The 19,085-nt window shown below is 36.5% G+C and overlaps 1 protein-coding gene across 7 annotated transcripts in view; it reads left to right on the forward strand.

Annotated features, from left to right (window-relative positions):
* The first annotated feature begins 6 nt into the window (after positions 1–6).
* Positions 7–19,085, forward strand: part of ZNF568 (zinc finger protein 568) — an 83,581-nt gene continuing 64,502 nt past the window's right edge. For 3 of the 7 annotated variants that reach the window (XM_055310638.1, XM_055310643.1, XM_055310644.1), the window contains exons 1-4: positions 235–350; positions 1,595–1,661; positions 4,980–5,244; positions 7,321–7,376. In XM_055310638.1, coding sequence (XP_055166613.1) covers positions 5,169–5,244; positions 7,321–7,376 — 132 coding nt within the window. In that variant the 5' untranslated portion in view covers positions 235–350; positions 1,595–1,661; positions 4,980–5,168. Of the gene's footprint in view, positions 84–234; positions 351–461; positions 497–1,594; positions 1,662–4,979; positions 5,245–7,320; positions 7,377–19,085 lie in introns of those variants that run through there. The other 4 variants (XM_055310639.1, XM_055310640.1, XM_055310642.1 and 1 more) reach the window with 4 other exon arrangements.

Genomic DNA, 19,085 nt, shown 5'->3' on the forward strand with positions numbered 1-19,085 from the left:
CAATTCCTCTCAGCGACCTGCCAGGGCACTCCCGAAACGACTGTAACTGCAGTTCTCAGCCAGTCTCAGGGTTGCGAGGCACGGTAGGTTGGCATCTTCCAGCCGGGCCTTCGGCGCCGGCCTGGTGCATCCCCTTCCTCACACAGGAAACGCAGACAGCTTTCCGGTCGGAAGTTAAATCAGGCCGCGAAGCCTTCTGGGAGGTGGTGTGCTCGGGAACGTCCGTTGGGAGGAGGGCGCGAAGGGATGGTTCGGCGTTACCCGCGTCTGGCCTGGGCCTTTCTGTCGGTCGCCTTCACATAACCTCCCAGAAACCGCGAGCTGAAGGCGCATTCGGGCGTTTCCGGCAGGTGACGCTACCGCGTCCCCGCAGCGGGGCATGGGGGAGGGGCTTGAGCTGTTTGGGCTGCGAGGCCGCTAGGCGGCGAGGCTGACGGGGCGGAGCCTCTCGGGAGGCCCAGCGCGTCTGGAGTGGCCACGGTGCAAAGTGCTTGGGGTGGGAATACGCTCCTGGAGAGTGGTTGGAGTTGTTGCACCAAGAAACTGTGGTGGGAGTGTGTGTGTGTGTGTGTGTGTGTGTGTGTGTGTGTGTGTGTGTGTGTGTGAAAGAGAGAGAGTGACTGTGGTGATGTGTGTGAGTGTGATGGACTAATTGTGATGGGATGTTTGAGGTGTGGTGTGTAATGACGATGTTTGTGGTTGTGTGTGGTTGTATGGTGTTTGATTGTCGTGAAAGGTCTGTGATGAGCTATTTGTGATATGTGTCGTGGTTCTTGAGTTGACTTCTGTATAGTATTTGTCATACTCGATAACGTCTTGGAAAAAAAATTGTATAAAATTTTGTATTTGGTTTTAGGCAGTCCTCCCTGTCCTTTGGCCACTCCTTAGTCTCCTTTGCTGCCTTCCCTCCCTTCCCTCAGAAGTTCTTGGTTCTGTTCTGTTGCCTTCCAGTTTTCCTGTGGATCTTTTCCAGATTCATGATCTCAACATCATATGGCTTGCATCTTTTATCATATGTATTACTTAGCTATTGCCATGATAGTAATGCTAACAAAACTACCTGTAAATCCGTGGCATAAACAGCAAGCATTTATTCGCATGTTCACCTGTTCCTTGGTTCTCTGTGTTCAGCTTATTTAGGCTGTTGTTGGCTGAGTAATTAGACTGCAGGATGGATTTAGATCTGTTCTATGTATGTTCTTTCTGCCACTCAGGCTAAAAGGACAGTAGTTATCAGGACATGCTCTCATCATGGATCATCAGAGCGCAGGACAAACCATACAAACACCCTTAAATACCTCTGCTCCTCCGTATGCTAATAATACATTAGCTAAAGCAAGCACATGGCTTAACATAAAACTCAGGTGGGAGGACAAAGTAAAGTTAGTGGCAAGGAGTGTGAATATTAGAGGGACATGAAGAATTGGGACCAAGATTTCAATTTACTGCATTAGGAACCATGCCTCTTTATCCTGGTGAACGCCTTTTACTCCAAGTTCTCTTTTGTCTGATAATATTCCTGTTCAGATTTTGTTATTGTATTATCCAGGAAGTTCATTTTCCAACCCCTTCTTTTTATGTTTTTATGCTTTAGGTCTCTTGTAAAGAGTATATTGCTGGACTTTTTACCCTTTTATCCTGTTTGAATGTTATTTTAATAGGTGAGTTAAATTCATTTGCATTTATTGGGATGCTGATAAAAATTTGCTTTCTATATATTGTAGCTTTTTTATTGTGTAGATTTAGCTTATTCACTTTTCTCTCTCCACTGCTTTGGTTTCCGTTCTTTTCCTTGAATTTTTAACATACATACTTAACAAAACCCCAACTTAAGACTTTAGAATACATGAACTCCAAACTACCCACCCATTTCTGTGTTATCCTTATCTAATATATTCCTTTCTTCTGATTTTAAATTCACCAGAGTAGTAGAATTCATTTAAGTGTATATATATATATATATATATATATATATATATACACATCTTTTGTACATATATAAATGTGTATCTGTGTCTTTTTATACGTGTATATATGTATATATACTTTTTAATTGTGATAAAACTTAACACATAACATAAAATTTTCCATCTTAATATCTGCACCCCCATTTTCATTGCAGCATTATTTATAATAGCCAAAATAAGGAAACATCAGTAGATGAATGGATAAAGAAAATGTGGTATATACATACAATGGAATATTATTCAAAGAAGGAGAGCCTGCTGTTTGTGACAACAGGGATGAAACTAAAGAACATTATGTTATGGGAAGTAAGCCAGTCAGAGAATTAATACTTCATGATTCCATTTGTATGACATATCTAAAATAGATTCAAGAGGCACAAGAATAGAATAATGGTTGCCAGAGCCTAGGGAGTAGAGGGAAATGGGAAATTGTTTTTCTATGGGTACAAAATTTATATTACGCAAGAAAAATAAGTTGTAGAGGTCTGTACAACACAACACCTATATTAACAATACAGTATTATATACTTTGTTTTGAGTACAGATCTTGTATTAATTGTTCTACCACAGAAACAAAAGAACTCAAGGAAATTTTTGGAGGTGATGGATATGTTTAGTACCTTGGTTATGGAATTGGTATCATGAATATATATATATATGTCTAACTCATCAGGATATATATATATTAAATGTGTGCAACTTTTTGTACGTTAATTATACCTTGACAAAGCTAGAAGCACAAAAACGTTTAACTTTTTTTTTTAAAGATTTTATTTATTTATTCATGACAGACACACAGAGAGGGAGAGAGGCAAGGACACAGGCAGAGGGAGAAGCAGGCTCCACGCAGGGAGCCCGATATGGAACTCGATCCGGGGTCTCCAGGATCCAGCCCTGGGCTGAAGGCGGCACTTAAACCGCTGAGCCACCCAGGCTGCCCCAACATTTAACATTTTAATCATTTTTAAGTGTAGAGTTCAGTGGCCTTACATTCATATTGCTGTACCAGTGTCACCACCATTTATCCCTAGAACTCTTTCATCTTGTAAAAGAGAAACTTTGTACCCATTAAGCAATAACTTCCCCATTCCTTGGATCTCTCAGTCCCAGAAACTTCCATTCTACTTTTCTATGTGAATTTTTTTTTAAGGATTTTATTTATTTTTTCATGAGAAACACATAGAGGCAAAGACATAGAGGGAGAAGCAGGCTCCTCGCAGGGAGCCGGATGCAGAACTCAATCCCTGGACCCAGGATTGCACCCTGAGCCAAAGGCCGACTCAACCACTGAGCCACCCAGACGTCCCTACTTTCTGTCTATATGAATTTGACTACTCTACATACCTCATATAAGTTGAATCATACAGTATTTGTTTTTTTGTGAAGAGTTTATTTAACTTAGCATAATTTCTTCCAGGTTCATCCATGTTAAAGCATGTCAGAATTTCATAATATTCCACACTATGTATACACTGCATTTTGTTTATCCATTCATTCATCTGTCAATGCATATGTGGGTTTCTTCTACCTTTTGACTATTACAAATATGCTGCTATAAATGAGTGTACAAATATTTGTTCAAGTCCTTGCTTTCAGTTCTTTTGGGTATGTACCCAGAAGTGGAATTTTTGGATCTGGTAAATTCTGTTTTTTTTTTTTTTTTTTTTTTTCACTGCCATATTGTTTTCCATAGTGGTTACACCATTTTAATCAACATATTTTTTTGAGCACCTACCATCAATGGCAAAGAGAGATAAAAAAAAAAATTCCTGTTTTCATGGAGTTTATAATGAGGGGATACACAGACAATATGTATGATAAATAGTTTATTAGTGATAATTGCCTAGGGGAAAATAGAAATTGTGTGAGGGATATTAAGAGTATCTCAAAATTTATTACAATTGAATGTTTCTGTTTTATTCTGTTCTGTCATACAGTGTAAGGATTAGTCTACATTCTTGTATATTACTTTTTTATTCTATGTAATAAAGGCTTAAAGCAGATGATAAATTAATATTTCTTAACTTAGCCATTTTATTCATCCAATATCATTGTGATGTGAGTATAATTCTAATTTCAGATGAAGAGTATGGGAATCCTAAATTGCAACTCTCTTTTACCTTGATTGCCAGGATAAATAGGAAATGGAATAGCTGCAACTCTCTTTTACTCCAAACCTGAGGTTGCTGCAAATCTGAATCTTTTTTGACTCAACTTTGTATCTGTCACTACACTGAGTCTACACTTTAATGCTCACAGAAGATATTTGAAGAACAGATATTATGTAAACATCACTGTTGTGTTCACCTTGTTTCTAGAATCTTGGTGTTTCTCTTGAGTACTTAGTTCAACCTAGGTTGCTGAACCTTTGAGTGTTCCTCCAGGTTCTTACTGTCTTTGCATCCAGCAGCTCTGGTCTGTGACTCCAGGAAATGTGAATTATAAGCAAGGAAGCTAATTGTTTGGGACTGTATTAGTTTTTTACTATTGTGTAACAAATTACCTCAAAATTCACTGGCTTAAACAATAATAAACAATTATCTCACACTCAGTGGTGGGTGGGAAACAACTTAGCTGAATGGTCTGGCTCAGGTATTTCATGAAGTTGCAGTCAAGATGTTAACAAAGTTGCAGTCATTGTTAGGCTAGACTGGGGCTGGAGGATTTGCTTTCTAGATGGCTGACAAGTTAGTGCTGGTTGCTGGCAGGAGCCTTGCCCTAGGGCTGTTTGAGTGTCTTCATGGCATGGTGGCTGACTTCCTTCAAAGTGCATGATTCAAAAAATGTGCAATACAGAGACCACAATGTCTTTTATGACCTAACTTTGGAAGTCACACAGTATCATTTTTGCAATATTCTATTGGTTAAACAGGACAACTCTATTTAGTATAGGAGAGGTTGAACAAAAACTATGAATACCATAAGGTAGTGATCATTAGAAGCTACCTTGGAGGCTGGTTACTACAGAGATCTAGTGAGAAAACATCAAGTAAATTGGATTTATATCATAAGCCCACAGGTCCTGCCTCCACAAAGATAAGACAGATCTGTGATGTGAGTAAAAGGAAGCCTGGAGAGCAGGTATCCATCATGGAAGACCTTCTGACCTGAGAGGCTGCAGAGCCCTGAGATTGAGTGGACCCTGGAATTGTTGGATCTGCAGCTTATCTTAACCCTTCTGCCTGAGAGGGGAAGGCTTGAATGACATCTCAACCTTCAGAGATCAGCAGTAGCTCTGTGACAGTGGAGCATTTAACCCAGCTGATGGAAAGGAGAGGTGAGGTGGCTCAGAGATGGGCACAGTTTATGGGCAGAGATTTTTTTTTTTTAAGATTTTATTTATTTATTCATGCGAGACACAGAAAAAGAGAGGCAGAGACACAGGCAGGGGGAGAAGCAGGCTCCATGCAGGGAGCCCAATGTGGGACTCGATCCCGGGACTCCAGGATCACGCCCTGGGCCGAAGGCAGGCGCTAAACCGCTGAGCCACCCAGGGATCCCGGGGCAGAGAGATTTTAAAAAGAGTTAGGAAATTCAGTACTACTACCAAGAAACTTCACTTGAGTGTTACTGACTGCAGGGTAGGCATTTTGTTTTTTATTTATTCACTTAACTATTGTTTGATTTTTTAAAATAACTATTTTTTTTAAAGATTTATTTATTTATTTATGATAGACATAGAGAGAGAGAGAGAGAGGCAGAGACACAGGAGGAGAGAGAAGCAGGCTCCATGCCGGGAGCCTGACGTGGGATTCGATCCCGGGACTCCAGGATCGCGGCCTGGGCCAAAGGCAGGCGCTAAACCACTGAGCCACCCAGGGATCCCCTAAAATAACTATTTTAAATGTAATTTCTGTTTTTCTTAGTTTAGATTTTTTTAAAGGGCTGTTAAATGTATAATCATAAACAAAATTTCCTACTCTATTCTTTCTCATCCCTGATCCCACATTTTAGTATTCACTGCACTTTCCTGAATAATATCCTCATACTGCCCATGCTTAGTTTCTCAGTTTTAGTTGACTTTTGACAATGGACATAAGGATTTATCTCTGTTTTCTACCTAACCTCTTTCTTATCTCCCTCACCTCACCCCTCTCCCACCCACCTTCTCCTTGCCTTTCATTCTAATATGGTGTTTTATTAGAGGTTGAAGATTGACCAAATGTCAGGATCTGTATCTATTTTGGGGGAGGCTAGTCGGTTCCCCCTGCAAGAAGTAAGAAGTCTTAGATTTTGCTTGAGGAATATAAGCCAGAACTGCTTTTGGAAGGCAAACACAGTAGGAAATGAAGGATTGGAGGGACACACCTCATCTTTCAATATTACAACTTTCACTTAATTCCCTTATTTTCTCTACATTGCTCCAAACCCTTACATTCAGTTCCCATTCCCACACACCTGCCTGCAGAAGTACCTAGTGACTGCATTCCTAAGCTGTTCAAGGGTTCTGCCATGGTTTCCCCATCCTTCCCCCACCCTCACTTAAGCTTCAGCTTTCTCTGGTTAAATTAGATAACAATTATCTGTCCAATCTCTAGTTTCCAAAATTTTGTTGACATCTCTTATCTGCTGAAGTCTTCTATATTCTTTATCTTTATGAGACTCAGCTTCCTTTGTTCCTTTACTTTCATTTTGGTTGGTTTTGGGAGAGAGAAGAAGGAAATGCAAAAATGTATTTTTAACCTGAAGGCTCTGAATTTTTTAGATTAAAAAAGAAATTGTTTGAAATGTCATTAGAATCATGACTACATTTTATTCTAGCTTTTTTATTGGTTTACAGCGCCTAAACTGTCCCTAATTAAAGTTTTTCCAAATTTTTTTTTTAAGATTTTATTTATTTATTCATGAGAGACACAGAGAGAGAGAGGCAGAGACACAAGCAGAGGGAGAAGCAGGCTCCATGCAGGGAGCCTGATGTGGGACTTGATTCTGGGTCTCCAGGATCATGCCCTGGGCTGAAGGAGGTGCTAAACCGCTGAGCCACCCGGGCTGCCCTCCAAATTTTTTATAGTGCTTCATAAATTATATAATTCTTAAATCTTTATGGTAATTATTATTATGTACTTGAGGTAAATTTTCTATTAAGAGTAAAATAACAGGATCCTAGGGAAAGCCTGTATTTTGAATAGATTCATTGGTCACCCTATACTTAGCCCTCCAGAAATTCCTGTCAGATCCTATAGGGTAACATTAGTCTTTCTTGTACATTTCAGCATCTCATTTGCTGGTGGTGGTTAACATTTCTCAATGCTCTGACGATCATCATAGATGATATAGCCACGTGGTACTGAAGATTTCTATATACCTTTGTCTGGAGCTCTGAAATAAATCTCTTTTATTTCTCTTTCCTCAGCTTGGCATTCTCAGGACCCTGGCCTTTTGGAAGAAGAGGATATGACCCGGTCTCTTGTACGTTTTAAGCATTTATTTGTTTCCTTTGTTATTTTGCAGTTCAATTGCAGTGGGTTACCTAAACTTACCAGTAAATTGGAAAAAACTAAATTGATAAAAATTAGAGTGAGGAAAAATACAGATAGAAGATCAGAACCAGGTGAAATTTGGAATGTGACTATTCAGAAACAGGTCCATACAAAGTTCAATTTGAATATGAGCTGGAGAAACAAAATCGAACTAGGACATGAAGTTTATTACATAATTTATACTGTTTATGAGGAAAAGGCTAATAATTAAGGAAAGAGAAAGCTTTTCAAAGATTTTATTATTTTTTTAAAGTAATTCCTATACCCAGCATGGGGCCCAAACTTAGAACACTGAGATCAAGAATTGTATGCTCTACTGACTGAGCCAGCCAAGTGTCCCTGGAAAGAGAAAGCTTTTCATTGGGACCTAGGTCAAAGAAATTCCAAAATAATTCCATAATTCTTATAATTTTAAGCTCAGTTTTTTAAAAACTCTGTCCTGGCCAAAGATTAAAAGCTAAAATTACCTGCAAGAGTAAATGGAACATGTTTTTCAAATGATCCTACGTATATATTTTCTTCTGTTGAAATTTTTTACAAACTGAACTAAAATGCACTAGCATTCTATGGAGAAATCTTAATAGTCCTTGTATCCATAACTTTCCACATCTTTTTTTTTTTTTTTAATGGCCTTAGAGGATACAGTATTGTTTGTCTTCTTGCTAAATGACTCATTCTCCTTTGTTCTTGACTTTTTTTGTTGCCAGCTCTGGAATCCCTCGCACCCCTGTAGTTAAATACTTTCCTTTTTGCTACCTCTTTTCCTCAACTCATATTTCCCATCCTGAAACACACAAACACACTTCTTTGGGAGTACGATCATGTTCTTGAGATTATTTCTCCTGTTGGCTGAGTGGTTCTCTAGGCTTATAGAGACTTGGGTTCAAATCTAGGCCCAGCAACTTACGAAGTGCATGATTATGGGCAGGTTTCTTAATCGCTATGGCCTCATTTACATTGTTTGTAAATGAGGATAAAAATCATACTTATCCAGTAGGAATAATGGGAGGGTTAAATGTACATAATAAGTGCTCCATAAATAGTAAATATTGTTAATAATTCTTAGCTATAGAAATCCTTCCTATCTGAAAAGGCCTTGGGATGTGTTGGCTATATTCATTGACTTGCCTTTTTAGTTTAACATATGAAACCAATGAGATAAACGTGAAGATGTCTGATTTGGGTTCATACAGTTAATCCTTCTCTTCAGGGATCCCTGGGTGGCGCAGCGGTTTGGCGCCTGCCTGCCTTTGGCCCAGGGCGTGATCCTGGAGACCCGGGATCAAATCCCACATCGGGCTCCCGGTGCATGGAGCCTGCTTCTCCCTCTGCCTATGTCTCTGCCTCTCTCTCTCTCTCTCTCTCTCTCTCTGTGACTATCATAAAAAAAAAAAATCCGTCTCTTCAGTAAAACTACCATAAATACTGTAATAAGGCAAAACTGGGAATAGTTTTTGTAATACATATAACATAAATATACTAACAATTCTTAAAAACTAATAATTAAGAAAATAGAAAATTATGTGAAGAACATGAAGAGGCAGTTGGAATAAAAATGGTCAGAAAGTATCTTAAAATACTAATGTCAAAAAGAAACACATTCAGATTTGCAGATACATTTTTTTAGATGTATTTTGAATTGGTGGGTAATCATCTTTTATAAGAGGATTCCAAATAGTTCACACATGCATTTTCTTTATATAGGAAAAAGCTGGAATCAAGGCGAAGAGTTGTAATCTACACAGATGGAATACTCTTAGCTCTCAAAAAATTCATAACAATTCCTGTCAGATGTCAGATACAAGAGCCAGATATTTTGGACTATCAAATAGAAATGGACTGTCACTGTTCCTGGCTATAAATATAGTTCACAGCAGCTTTTATTTATATGTGAATAGACTACAAGTAGAAAAATCTTCTACAAAGAAGGGAATTAAAGTGCAGAGGTTAAAAAGCTGGCATAACTTCATGCATGAAGTGTGCAATAAAGCCAGAATTCAAACCCATACAAACTAACTCTAGGGCTACATTATGATACTATAGAGATTGAAGCCCACTCCTGAGTGAAGGAATGCAAATTTTGCCAATTAACTGTTCATGTTATTCATTCATTTTATATTGTTTTCCCTTTTCTACTTGAGATTAGGGAATTTGAGAATGCTTTTCTTAGCAATAGGATTTATATAGGTAACCTGCAAATCTGCCACATTTATGGTGTTAGGTATCTTTTGTTGTATAGACACTTTAAATTTAGTTGGTTATATTTAGCACATGATAAATATGTACACACAATAAGAATTCAGTCAACATTAATATACAGCATCAGCATTTAATAGTTCTTTCTTTCCCGAGTTGCCAATGTTGGTCTGTTCTAAGATATCTTTCATAATATTAGGTTTAAAGTTAGTCTGTTTTCAAAACTTTGTTTATCATATTTAGTCTTAGTCTAATTGGAATTTAATTTTGTGATTGATTTTAAGTAAGCATTTACTGATAATTCTTTCATCAGAATTATTTTTACATGTAGAAGACCAATTCCAACACCATTGTTAAATAGGTATTTCTTTTGTGATGCCACCCTTATCATGTACATGCTTAATTGTTCCTAGACTTTTTATTCTGTTTCTTTAATCTATTTGTCTACATTTATACCAGTACTGTACTTTTCTTGTTTTAAGTACTGTAACTTTAAAATAACCCTGTTGCTTAGGCAAGGATTTCTCCACTTCCCACCACATATATGTTGTTGCTAGTCTTTCAGAAAAATTTTAGCTACTTTAGGACCCCTATATCTCTACTTGAATTTTAGAATCAGTTTATCTAGTTCTAAAAGAAGAAAAATCTTGTTGTGATTTTAACTGGAATTGCAAAGAATTTATAGACTAGAGAAGAATTGAGTGAAATATTCTTTTCTATCACTAAGATGTTTCAAGTTAAGGGAATCTATTAATATAATTCATCGTATTAAAAGATAATCAGTTTCATAGATCTGCTAATTTTTTAAAAATCAGAACTTCAGATTTTTTTTAAAGATTTTATTTATTCATGACAGACACAGAAAGAGAGGCAGTGACACAGGCAGAGGGAGAAGCAGACTCCATACAGGGAGCCCAACATGGGACTCGAACCTGGGTCTCTAGGATCACACCCCGGGCCAAAGGCAGCACTAAACCACTGAGCCACCTGGGCTGCCCAGAACTTCAGATTTTAAAAGAATCTACAGGGACGCCTGGGTGGCTCAGCGATTGAGTGTCTGCCTTTGGCTCGGGGTGATCCCAGAGTTCTGGGATCGAGTCCCATATTGGGCTCCTTGCATGGAGCCTGCTTCTCCTGTTTCTGCCTCTCTCTGTGTCTCTCATGAATAAGTAAATAAAATCTTTAAAAAAAAAAAAGAATCTATAAAATAGGAGTAAAAGGATACTTTCTTAACACAATATTGTTAACAATTTTTCTACACATAATAAGCTAAAAGCCAACACCCTGTTTACTAGGGAAAATGAGACACTGAAGTCAAGAACACAACCAGATTGCCCATGCTACTGCATTTATTTACTGTATTTCTATATGCCTAGGGATATAATAAAGAGAAAAAATAGATAAAAATTGGGAAGGTGCATGCAAAATTATGACAGCTAGATGATATATATATGGGCAGCTGAAGAGAAAAAACTGAATCCAATATGGACACAAAATTTATGCAAAAACCAATAGCATTCTGTATATAAACCACAACCAGCTGAAAAATAAAATGGAAGATGGTAAGAGTAGAAACAAAACCATAAAGAAAAAAAGTATCTGAGATATATAGGAGAAAAAAAAAAACTTTAAAATATTAATGTGGCCTGAAACAGGACTTAAGTATATTTTTAAAACACAATTTTTGTATAGGATCCATCATTATTAAACTAATATAACTTCTGTTTAAATCTTCAGACTTATCTGAATAAAGATTCTAAATATTTGGGGCACCTGGTTTCTGCTCAGGTGGTGATCTCAAGTTCCTGAGATCAAGCCCCGCAACCAGCTCCACACTCAGTGGGGAGTGTGCTTGAGATTCTCTCCCTTTCCTTCTCCCTCTGTCCATTCCCCCTTGTGCATGTGCTGTCTCTCAAATAAATAAATCTTTAAAAAAAAGATTCTAAAGATTTTTCTTAGTATAAGGCAAGTCTATTCAACCAGAGTCTAGAATATATTTGCAAAATAAGAATATAAAATATCCAAGAAAAATATGAAAAAATACATCATGCTCCAAGTTTTTAAAGAAATATTTCATATTCGTACTTTAAGAAAAAAATCCCTTTTTAGAAAAAGTTTCCAGTCATATCACAGAACTGATATGTAATTGCCTTTATGCCCTTACTGTAAACTTTTTAAAAAAGATTTGTCCTATTAAGGATCTTAAAAACGAAGGAAAGGAAAGTGGTGTAATACCAGGGAGAACCTTGGAAACGGCTAAGAGGGATACGCATATCCCTCTAAGGCTAGAGGGATACGCATCTTCTTGGTTCTTCTGACAGGAGAAGGAATAGAACTTAAATGACACAAACTTTGAATTTATGTTTTTTAAAGTTCAGCCCCTTTTATTCCTTGTTACTAATATGGCATTTTTAACAACATAAAGAGAGCTAATATCTTGGAAAAGTAGCCTCTTCTAAAGCACTGATTCATCATTTTTTTTTTAAGATTTTATTTATTTATTCATGAGAGACACAGAGAGAGCCAGAGACACAGGTAAAGGGAGAAGCATGCTCCCTGCAAGGAGGCCCAGGATCATGCACTGAGCTGAAGGCAGACGCTCATCCCCTGAGCCACCCAGGTGTCCCCTGATTCATCATTTTAAAGATTTTTTAAAATTTATTTATTTGACGGAACACAAGCAGGGAGAGGGAGAAGCAGGCCTCCTGCTGAGTAGGGAGGAGGGCACAAGGCTTAATCCCAGGACCCCAAGATCATGACCTGAGCTTGAGCTAAAGGCAGATTCTTTTTTTTTTTTTTAAGTATTTATTTATTTATTCATGAGAGACACAGATCGAGAGAGAGAGAGGCAGAGGGAGAAGCTGGCCCCAGGCAGGGGGCCCAATGCAAGATCCGATCCTGGGACTCCAAGATCACGTTCTGGGTCAAAGGCGGGTGCTAAAACACTGAGCCACCCAGGGATCCCCTAAAAGGAGATTCTTAACCAACTGAGCCACCCAGGCACCCCTGATTCACCATTTTATACAGTCAGAAATTAACCCATATTTACTTCTAGGTCTTCTGTTACTTGTTTTATAGGTTTTTCAGGAATGTAATTTTTGGTTTTTTTCTATGAGATTTATGCTCATTCACTAAACTTAATGGAAAAGATGTTTTAATGCTAATTTTTTAGAACTAGTGGAAAATATGTTTTCTGTTGTTTTTCCTTTGTTATGGTTTATATTCCATAGGGATTATCTAGTTGTAAAATTTATTGAATGATTAATGGGTCCTAAGCTTAGTTCTAAGTGCTTCTCATCTTTTGTCTTCTTTAGTTTTTACATCAACTCATTGAGGAAACGACACTTTACAGATGAGGAAACTGAGGCTCAAATTTGGGTACTGTTGAGGTTGCACAATTAGTAAATTTTGAAGCCTGTAAATTTTGATGTCAGACTCTACAGCCTCACTGTTAACCAGGAAAAATGTCTAAATCTAGCTCCACTTTGAAATCCTAGTATGTTGAAAATTTTTTAGTTAGGTATATGTTAATCAGATATCTATTCCACTTTTCTGCTTCCTTTGCCAGTAGAACAACAGGCATTTATTCTTATGCTTAGAATCTGCACATTGACTGTGTAGGTTCAGGCTCTGCTTTGGGATGCAGGTTAACTGGCCTTGGCAAATCACTGGAGTACATGAACCAAGTCAAGTAAAGAGCTTGCCCCAGGAAGCTGCCCTTTCACCTGAATGAACACATGAGGAGCAGACATGAGCCCAGCCCACAGCCCCAGTGAAGGCTATGAGTTGTCTTTTCACTTTCTTGATGATGTTCTTGAAAGCACAAAATTCTTACATTTTTTGATGTCCATTTTTTTCGTTTGTTGCTTGCACTTTTGGTGTCATATCTAAAAGCCTATTGCCTAATCCAAGGTTATAATTTTTACACCCTTATTTTTGTTTTTTTTTTGTTTGTTTTTTAACATTGTCATAATATCTCTTTTTATTTCACTCCTTCAAATTTTTTTTTTCATTTGTGCCTTTGGTTTTTCTTTGTATTGTGGTTTCTCAACAGTGAGTATAGTTTTTAGATTAGGGCTTCATTCTCCATCCTCCATATTTGTCATCATCTTTCAACATACTCATCTCCTATATATTAAGTTTTATAATCCATGAACATGGGATGTCTTTCGTTTTTTGTTTTTAGGTTTTTAAAGTGGTATTTTGTAATTTTCAGAATGTAAGTTTGACACATATTTTGTTAAATTTATCCTTAAGTATTTTATTCTTTTTGATGCTAATGTAAGTGGGATTGTTTTCTTAATTTCATATTTGGATGCTCACTGTGTCTAGAAATTCAATTGAGGTTTTTGTGTTGATCCTATATTCTGCAACCTTGCAGAAATTGTTTATTAATTGTTTATTAGTTTTAATAGAATTTTCATAGATTCCTTAGATTTTCTATGTTCAAAATCATGCCATATGAAAATAGTTTTAGGTTCACAGCAGAGTTGAAAGTATAAAGATTTCCCATATACTCCTTGCCCCCATGCATGCATAGCTTACCCATTATCAGTATTCCCCACTGGAACTGATAGAGGCATTACAATTTATGGAACCTATATTGACATCATAATTACCCAAATCCATAGTCTACATTAGGATTCACTCTTGATGTTGCCCATTTGATGGAATTGGATAAGTGTATAATGGCATGTATCCATCATTATAGTATCATACAGAGTATTTTTATTGACCTAAAAATCCCCTGTGCTCTGTCTATTCATTGGTCCACTCCTCCCCCAATTCCCGGCAATCAGTGATCTTTTTTACTGTCTCCATAGTTTTGCCTGTTTCAGAATGTCCTGTAATTGGAATCATACAGTACTAGCCTTTCAGATTGGCTTCTCTTAGTTATATGCACAATAAAGTTCCTCCATGTCTTCTTATGAGTTGATAGTTCATTTCTTTTTAGCACTGAATAATATTCCATTATCTGGATATACCACTGTTTATCCATTCACCTACTAAGGGACATTTTGGTTGCTTTTAAGTTTTGGCAATTATGAATAAAGTCGCTGTAAAAATCTATTTTCCCTTTTTGTATTTTGTTGGATGAAATTTATTAGCATTTTATTGAGGATTTTTACTTCTGTATTAATGAGAGATAGTGGCCTGTAGTTTTCTTTTTTTGTCTTTAGTTGATATTAGTATCAGAGTAATACTGAGTATTTTCTCTTCTATTTTGGGAGAATTTGTGAAGAATTGGTTTTAATTTTTCTTTGTTGTTTGGTAGAATACAGTGAAGCCATTGAGCTTGAGCTTTTATTTGTGGGTAGTTTTTTGATTACTCTTTCAGTGTCTTTATTTGTTATAGATATATTTAGTTTTTTTTCCTTAATTCGGGTTCATTAGTTTTGTCCTTTAGGAATTTGTCTATTTTGGGGCAGCCTGGGTGGCTCAGCGGTTTAGCGCCGCCTTCAGCCCAGGGCGTCATCCTGGAGACACAGAATAGAGTCCCACGTCAAGCTCCCTGCATTGGAGCCTGCTTCTTCCTCTACCTGTCTCTGCCTCTCTCTCTCTGTGTGTGTCTCTCATGAATAAATAAATAAAATCTTAAAAAAAAAAAGAATTTGTCTATTTTGTGTAAATCATCTAACCTGCTGGCATACTGTTATGTAAACTATTCCCCCCTAATCCTTTTTATTTCTTTGAGGTTAGTAGTGATGTTTCCTCTTTAATTCCTGAGTTTAGTGTTTTGAGTCTTCTCTCTCTCTCTCTCTCTCTCTCTCTCTCTTTTAGATCAGTCAAATGAAAGTTTTGTTAATTTTGTTGATCTTTTCAAAGAACCAGGTTTTTATTTCACTAGTATGTCTGTCATTTTCCCTTTCTCTATTTTATTGACTTCCAATCTAATGTTTATTATTTCTTTCTTTTGGGTTACTTTGGGTTTAGCTTGTTCTTTTTCCAGTATCTGTGGTTGAAAAGTTAACGTATTGGTTTGCAATCTTTATTCTTTTCTGTTGTGGGTATTACATTAATGCAGCTATAGATTTACCTCTAAGTCTTGCTTTAGTGACATTACATATAAGTTCTGTTATATTGTGTCATTTTCATTCATCTCATAGCTTTTAATAATTTTTATTGTGATTTCTTTATTCAACCATTCATTATTTAGGAGTGTTTAATTTTCACATATTTGTAAATTTCATAGATTTCTTTCTGTTACTAATTTCTAATTTTTATCCATTGTGATCAGAGAGCATATTTTATACAATTTTAATTCTTTAAAATTTTGGGGACTTCTTTTATTGTCTAACATATTGTCTATCTTGGTGAGTGTTTAATGTACGTTTGAGAAGGATGTATGTTCTACTATTGTTAGGTGGAGGAGTATTCCACATATATCTGTTAGATCTAGTTGGTTTATAATGTTGTTCAAATCTTGTATTTTTTTGCTGATAATCTGCCTACTTGCTCTATCCGTTGTTGAAAGTGGTATTTGAAGTCTCCTGTTATTATTGTTGAATTGTCATTTTCTCCCTTCAATTCTGTCAGATTTTGCTTCATGTCTTTTGAGACTCTGTTAGATGCATATATGTTTATAATTAGGGACGCTTGGGTGGCTCAGCGGTTGAACCTCTGCCTTCGGCTCAGGGTGTGATCCCAGAGTCCCAGGATCAAGTCTTGCATCAGGCTCCCTGCATGCAGCCTGCTTCTCCCTCTGCCTATGTCTCTGCCTCTCTCTCTCTCTGTCTCTCATGAATAAATAAATGAAATCTTTAAAAACATGTTTATAATTATTCTTTCTATGGGATTTATACCTTTATCATTACAAAATCTTTTTATTTCTAGTAACAATTTTTGTTTTAAAGTTTATTTTACTTAATATTAGCATTTGCACTACAGGTTTCTTATTGTTCTTGGCATGATATATCTTTTTCAGTCCTTTTACTTTCAACCTATTTTTTTTTTGAATTTAAAGTACATCTCATTGTAGACAGCATAGAGTTGGATCTTATTTTTCCATCAGTCAATGTCTGCCTCTCTTTTGATTTTTAATCCATATATTGCTTATATTATCACTAAAATAGATTTAATAAGCCTGCCATTTCCCTTTTTGTTTTCCATGTCTCAGTTCTTTTTTGTTTCCCCTTTACTGTTTTTTTTTTCATTAAATAAATATCTTCTAGTGTAAAATTTTTAAATTTTTCCGGGAGCCCGACGTGGGATTCGATCCCGGGTCTCCAGGATCGTGCCCTGGGCCAAAGGCAGGCGCTAAACCACTGCGCCACCCAGGGATCCCAAATTTTAACTTCTTTAATGATTTTTCACTCTATTTCCTTTGTGGTTATTCTAGGGCTTATCTTATACATTTTAACATAACAGAATCTTCTTCAAGTTTATGCTAAACTCCACTAAGGTAATAGAAACATTTAGTCCTATGTTGCTCTATTCTGTCTTCCCCCGTTGTGTATTATTACTGTTATATATAGTACGTCTATGTTACAAACCAAAGCATTATTATAATTATTTATGCATTTCATGTTACATCTATTTAAAAAGCTAGGGAGGGAAAGGGGAACAAGTATATATTTACAATATTTGTTAAATTATCCTTATTTACCATTTCTAGTTTTTGTCCTTCATTCATATACGGTGGATTTCCCATCTGGTGTCATTTGCCTTACTCTAGTACAGTTTTGCTTTCAAGATTTTCTCTGTCTCTGGTCTTAAGCATTTTTGCTAGGATATATCTGGATGTGGATCTGTGTGTGCATGTGTGTGTGTGTATGTATTTTTTACATGGAGCTCATTTAGCTTCTTGGATTCATAGATTGTTTTTCATCAAGTTTGGGTAGGGTTCAGTTATTACTTCTTGGAATGTTTTTCTATAGCTTTACCTTTTTCATCTGCTTTTAGTACTTTCACCACGTGTATATTGGTACACTTGATGTGCACATTTGATTGTGCGCTTGATATTCCACATTTCTCTGAGACTCTGTTTATTTTTCTTCTTTCTTTCTCCTCTTTGGTTCTCAGATTGTAGAATCTCATGTTAATCTACAAGTTGGCTAATTCTTTCTTCTGCCAGTTCAGATCTTCTACTGAGCCTGTCTAGTGAATTTTTCACATTGGTTATTGTACTTTTCAATTACAAAATGTGTTTGGCTCCTATTATAACTTCTGTCTCTTGGTTTATATTCTCCATTTGATGAGACATTCTCATTATATCATCCTTTCTTTATATTTTTTTAGTTTTTGTTTTAATGACCTTGTGCTCATCACAAATGCATTCCTTATAAGTTCCATAACTAATTTCACCTATCCCTCTACCTACCTCCCCTCTAGTAACCATCAACTTGTTCTCTATAGTTAAGAATCTGTTTCTTGGTTTATCTCTCTCTCTCTCCCTCCCTCTCTTTTTTCCTCCTTTCCCTTTGCTTGTTTTGTTTCTTAAATTCTACACACGAGTGAAGTCATATGGTATTTGTCTTTCTCTAACTGAATTATCTCAGCATTGTACTTTCTAGACCATCCATGTTGTTGCAAGAGGCAATATTTGATTCTTTTTTATGACTGGATAATATTCCAACGTGTGTGTGTGTGTGTGTGTGTGTGTATTACCATTTTTGTATTCTTTGGGTAAATACTCAGTAGTGTGATTGCTAGGTCATAGGGTAGTTCTATTTTTAACTTTTTGAGAAACTTTCCTACTGTTTTCCAGAATGGCTGCACCAGTTTGCATTCCCACCATTCTGGCAGTTGTGAGGTGGTCTTCCATTGTAGTTTTGATTTGCATTTCCCTGATGATAAGTGATGGTGAGCATCTTTTCATATCTTTTGGCCATCTGTATGTTTTCTTTGGAGATATTCTTCGATAAGTGTCTTCTGCCCATTTTCTAATTGGATTATTTACTTTTTAGGTGTTGAGTTTTATAAGTTCTTTATGTATTTTGGGTATTAACCCTTTATCAGATAAATCGTTTGCAAATACCTTTTCCCAGTCCATGGTTTGGCTTTTGTTTCTGTTGATTATTTCCTTCACTGTGCTGAAGTATTTTATTTTGATGTAGTCCCAAGAGTTTATTTTTGCTTTTTTTTTTTTTTTTGGAGGTATAAGTGAATTTTTATTGGGAAGTTGTCAACTTAAATAGCAAATGAAAAACGAATAAGAAAATTTCCTGTTGTCACAGATACTCAAGACCTCCATCATATATAATCAGGGAGGCATTTCAGTTTATAATACCCAGCACAGAAATGCAAAATGCTTTTCTAATCAGTCTAATACTTCTGGATTCCTACCAGAAAGAAATACATTAAGTGCATGGAAAAGTTGCTTACTAAAAGGAAATCCCTGAAGGAAGAGTAAGGGAAGGAATGTAGAAATTAAGTTATGTAGGACACTTTTTAAATTGTAATGAACTAAATTTTCCTATCTTTATAGTAATATAAAACAGTC

Source organism: Nyctereutes procyonoides, unplaced genomic scaffold, assembly GCF_905146905.1.
Source record: "Nyctereutes procyonoides isolate TBG_1078 unplaced genomic scaffold, NYPRO_anot_genome, whole genome shotgun sequence".
NCBI lineage: Eukaryota > Metazoa > Chordata > Mammalia > Carnivora > Canidae > Nyctereutes > Nyctereutes procyonoides.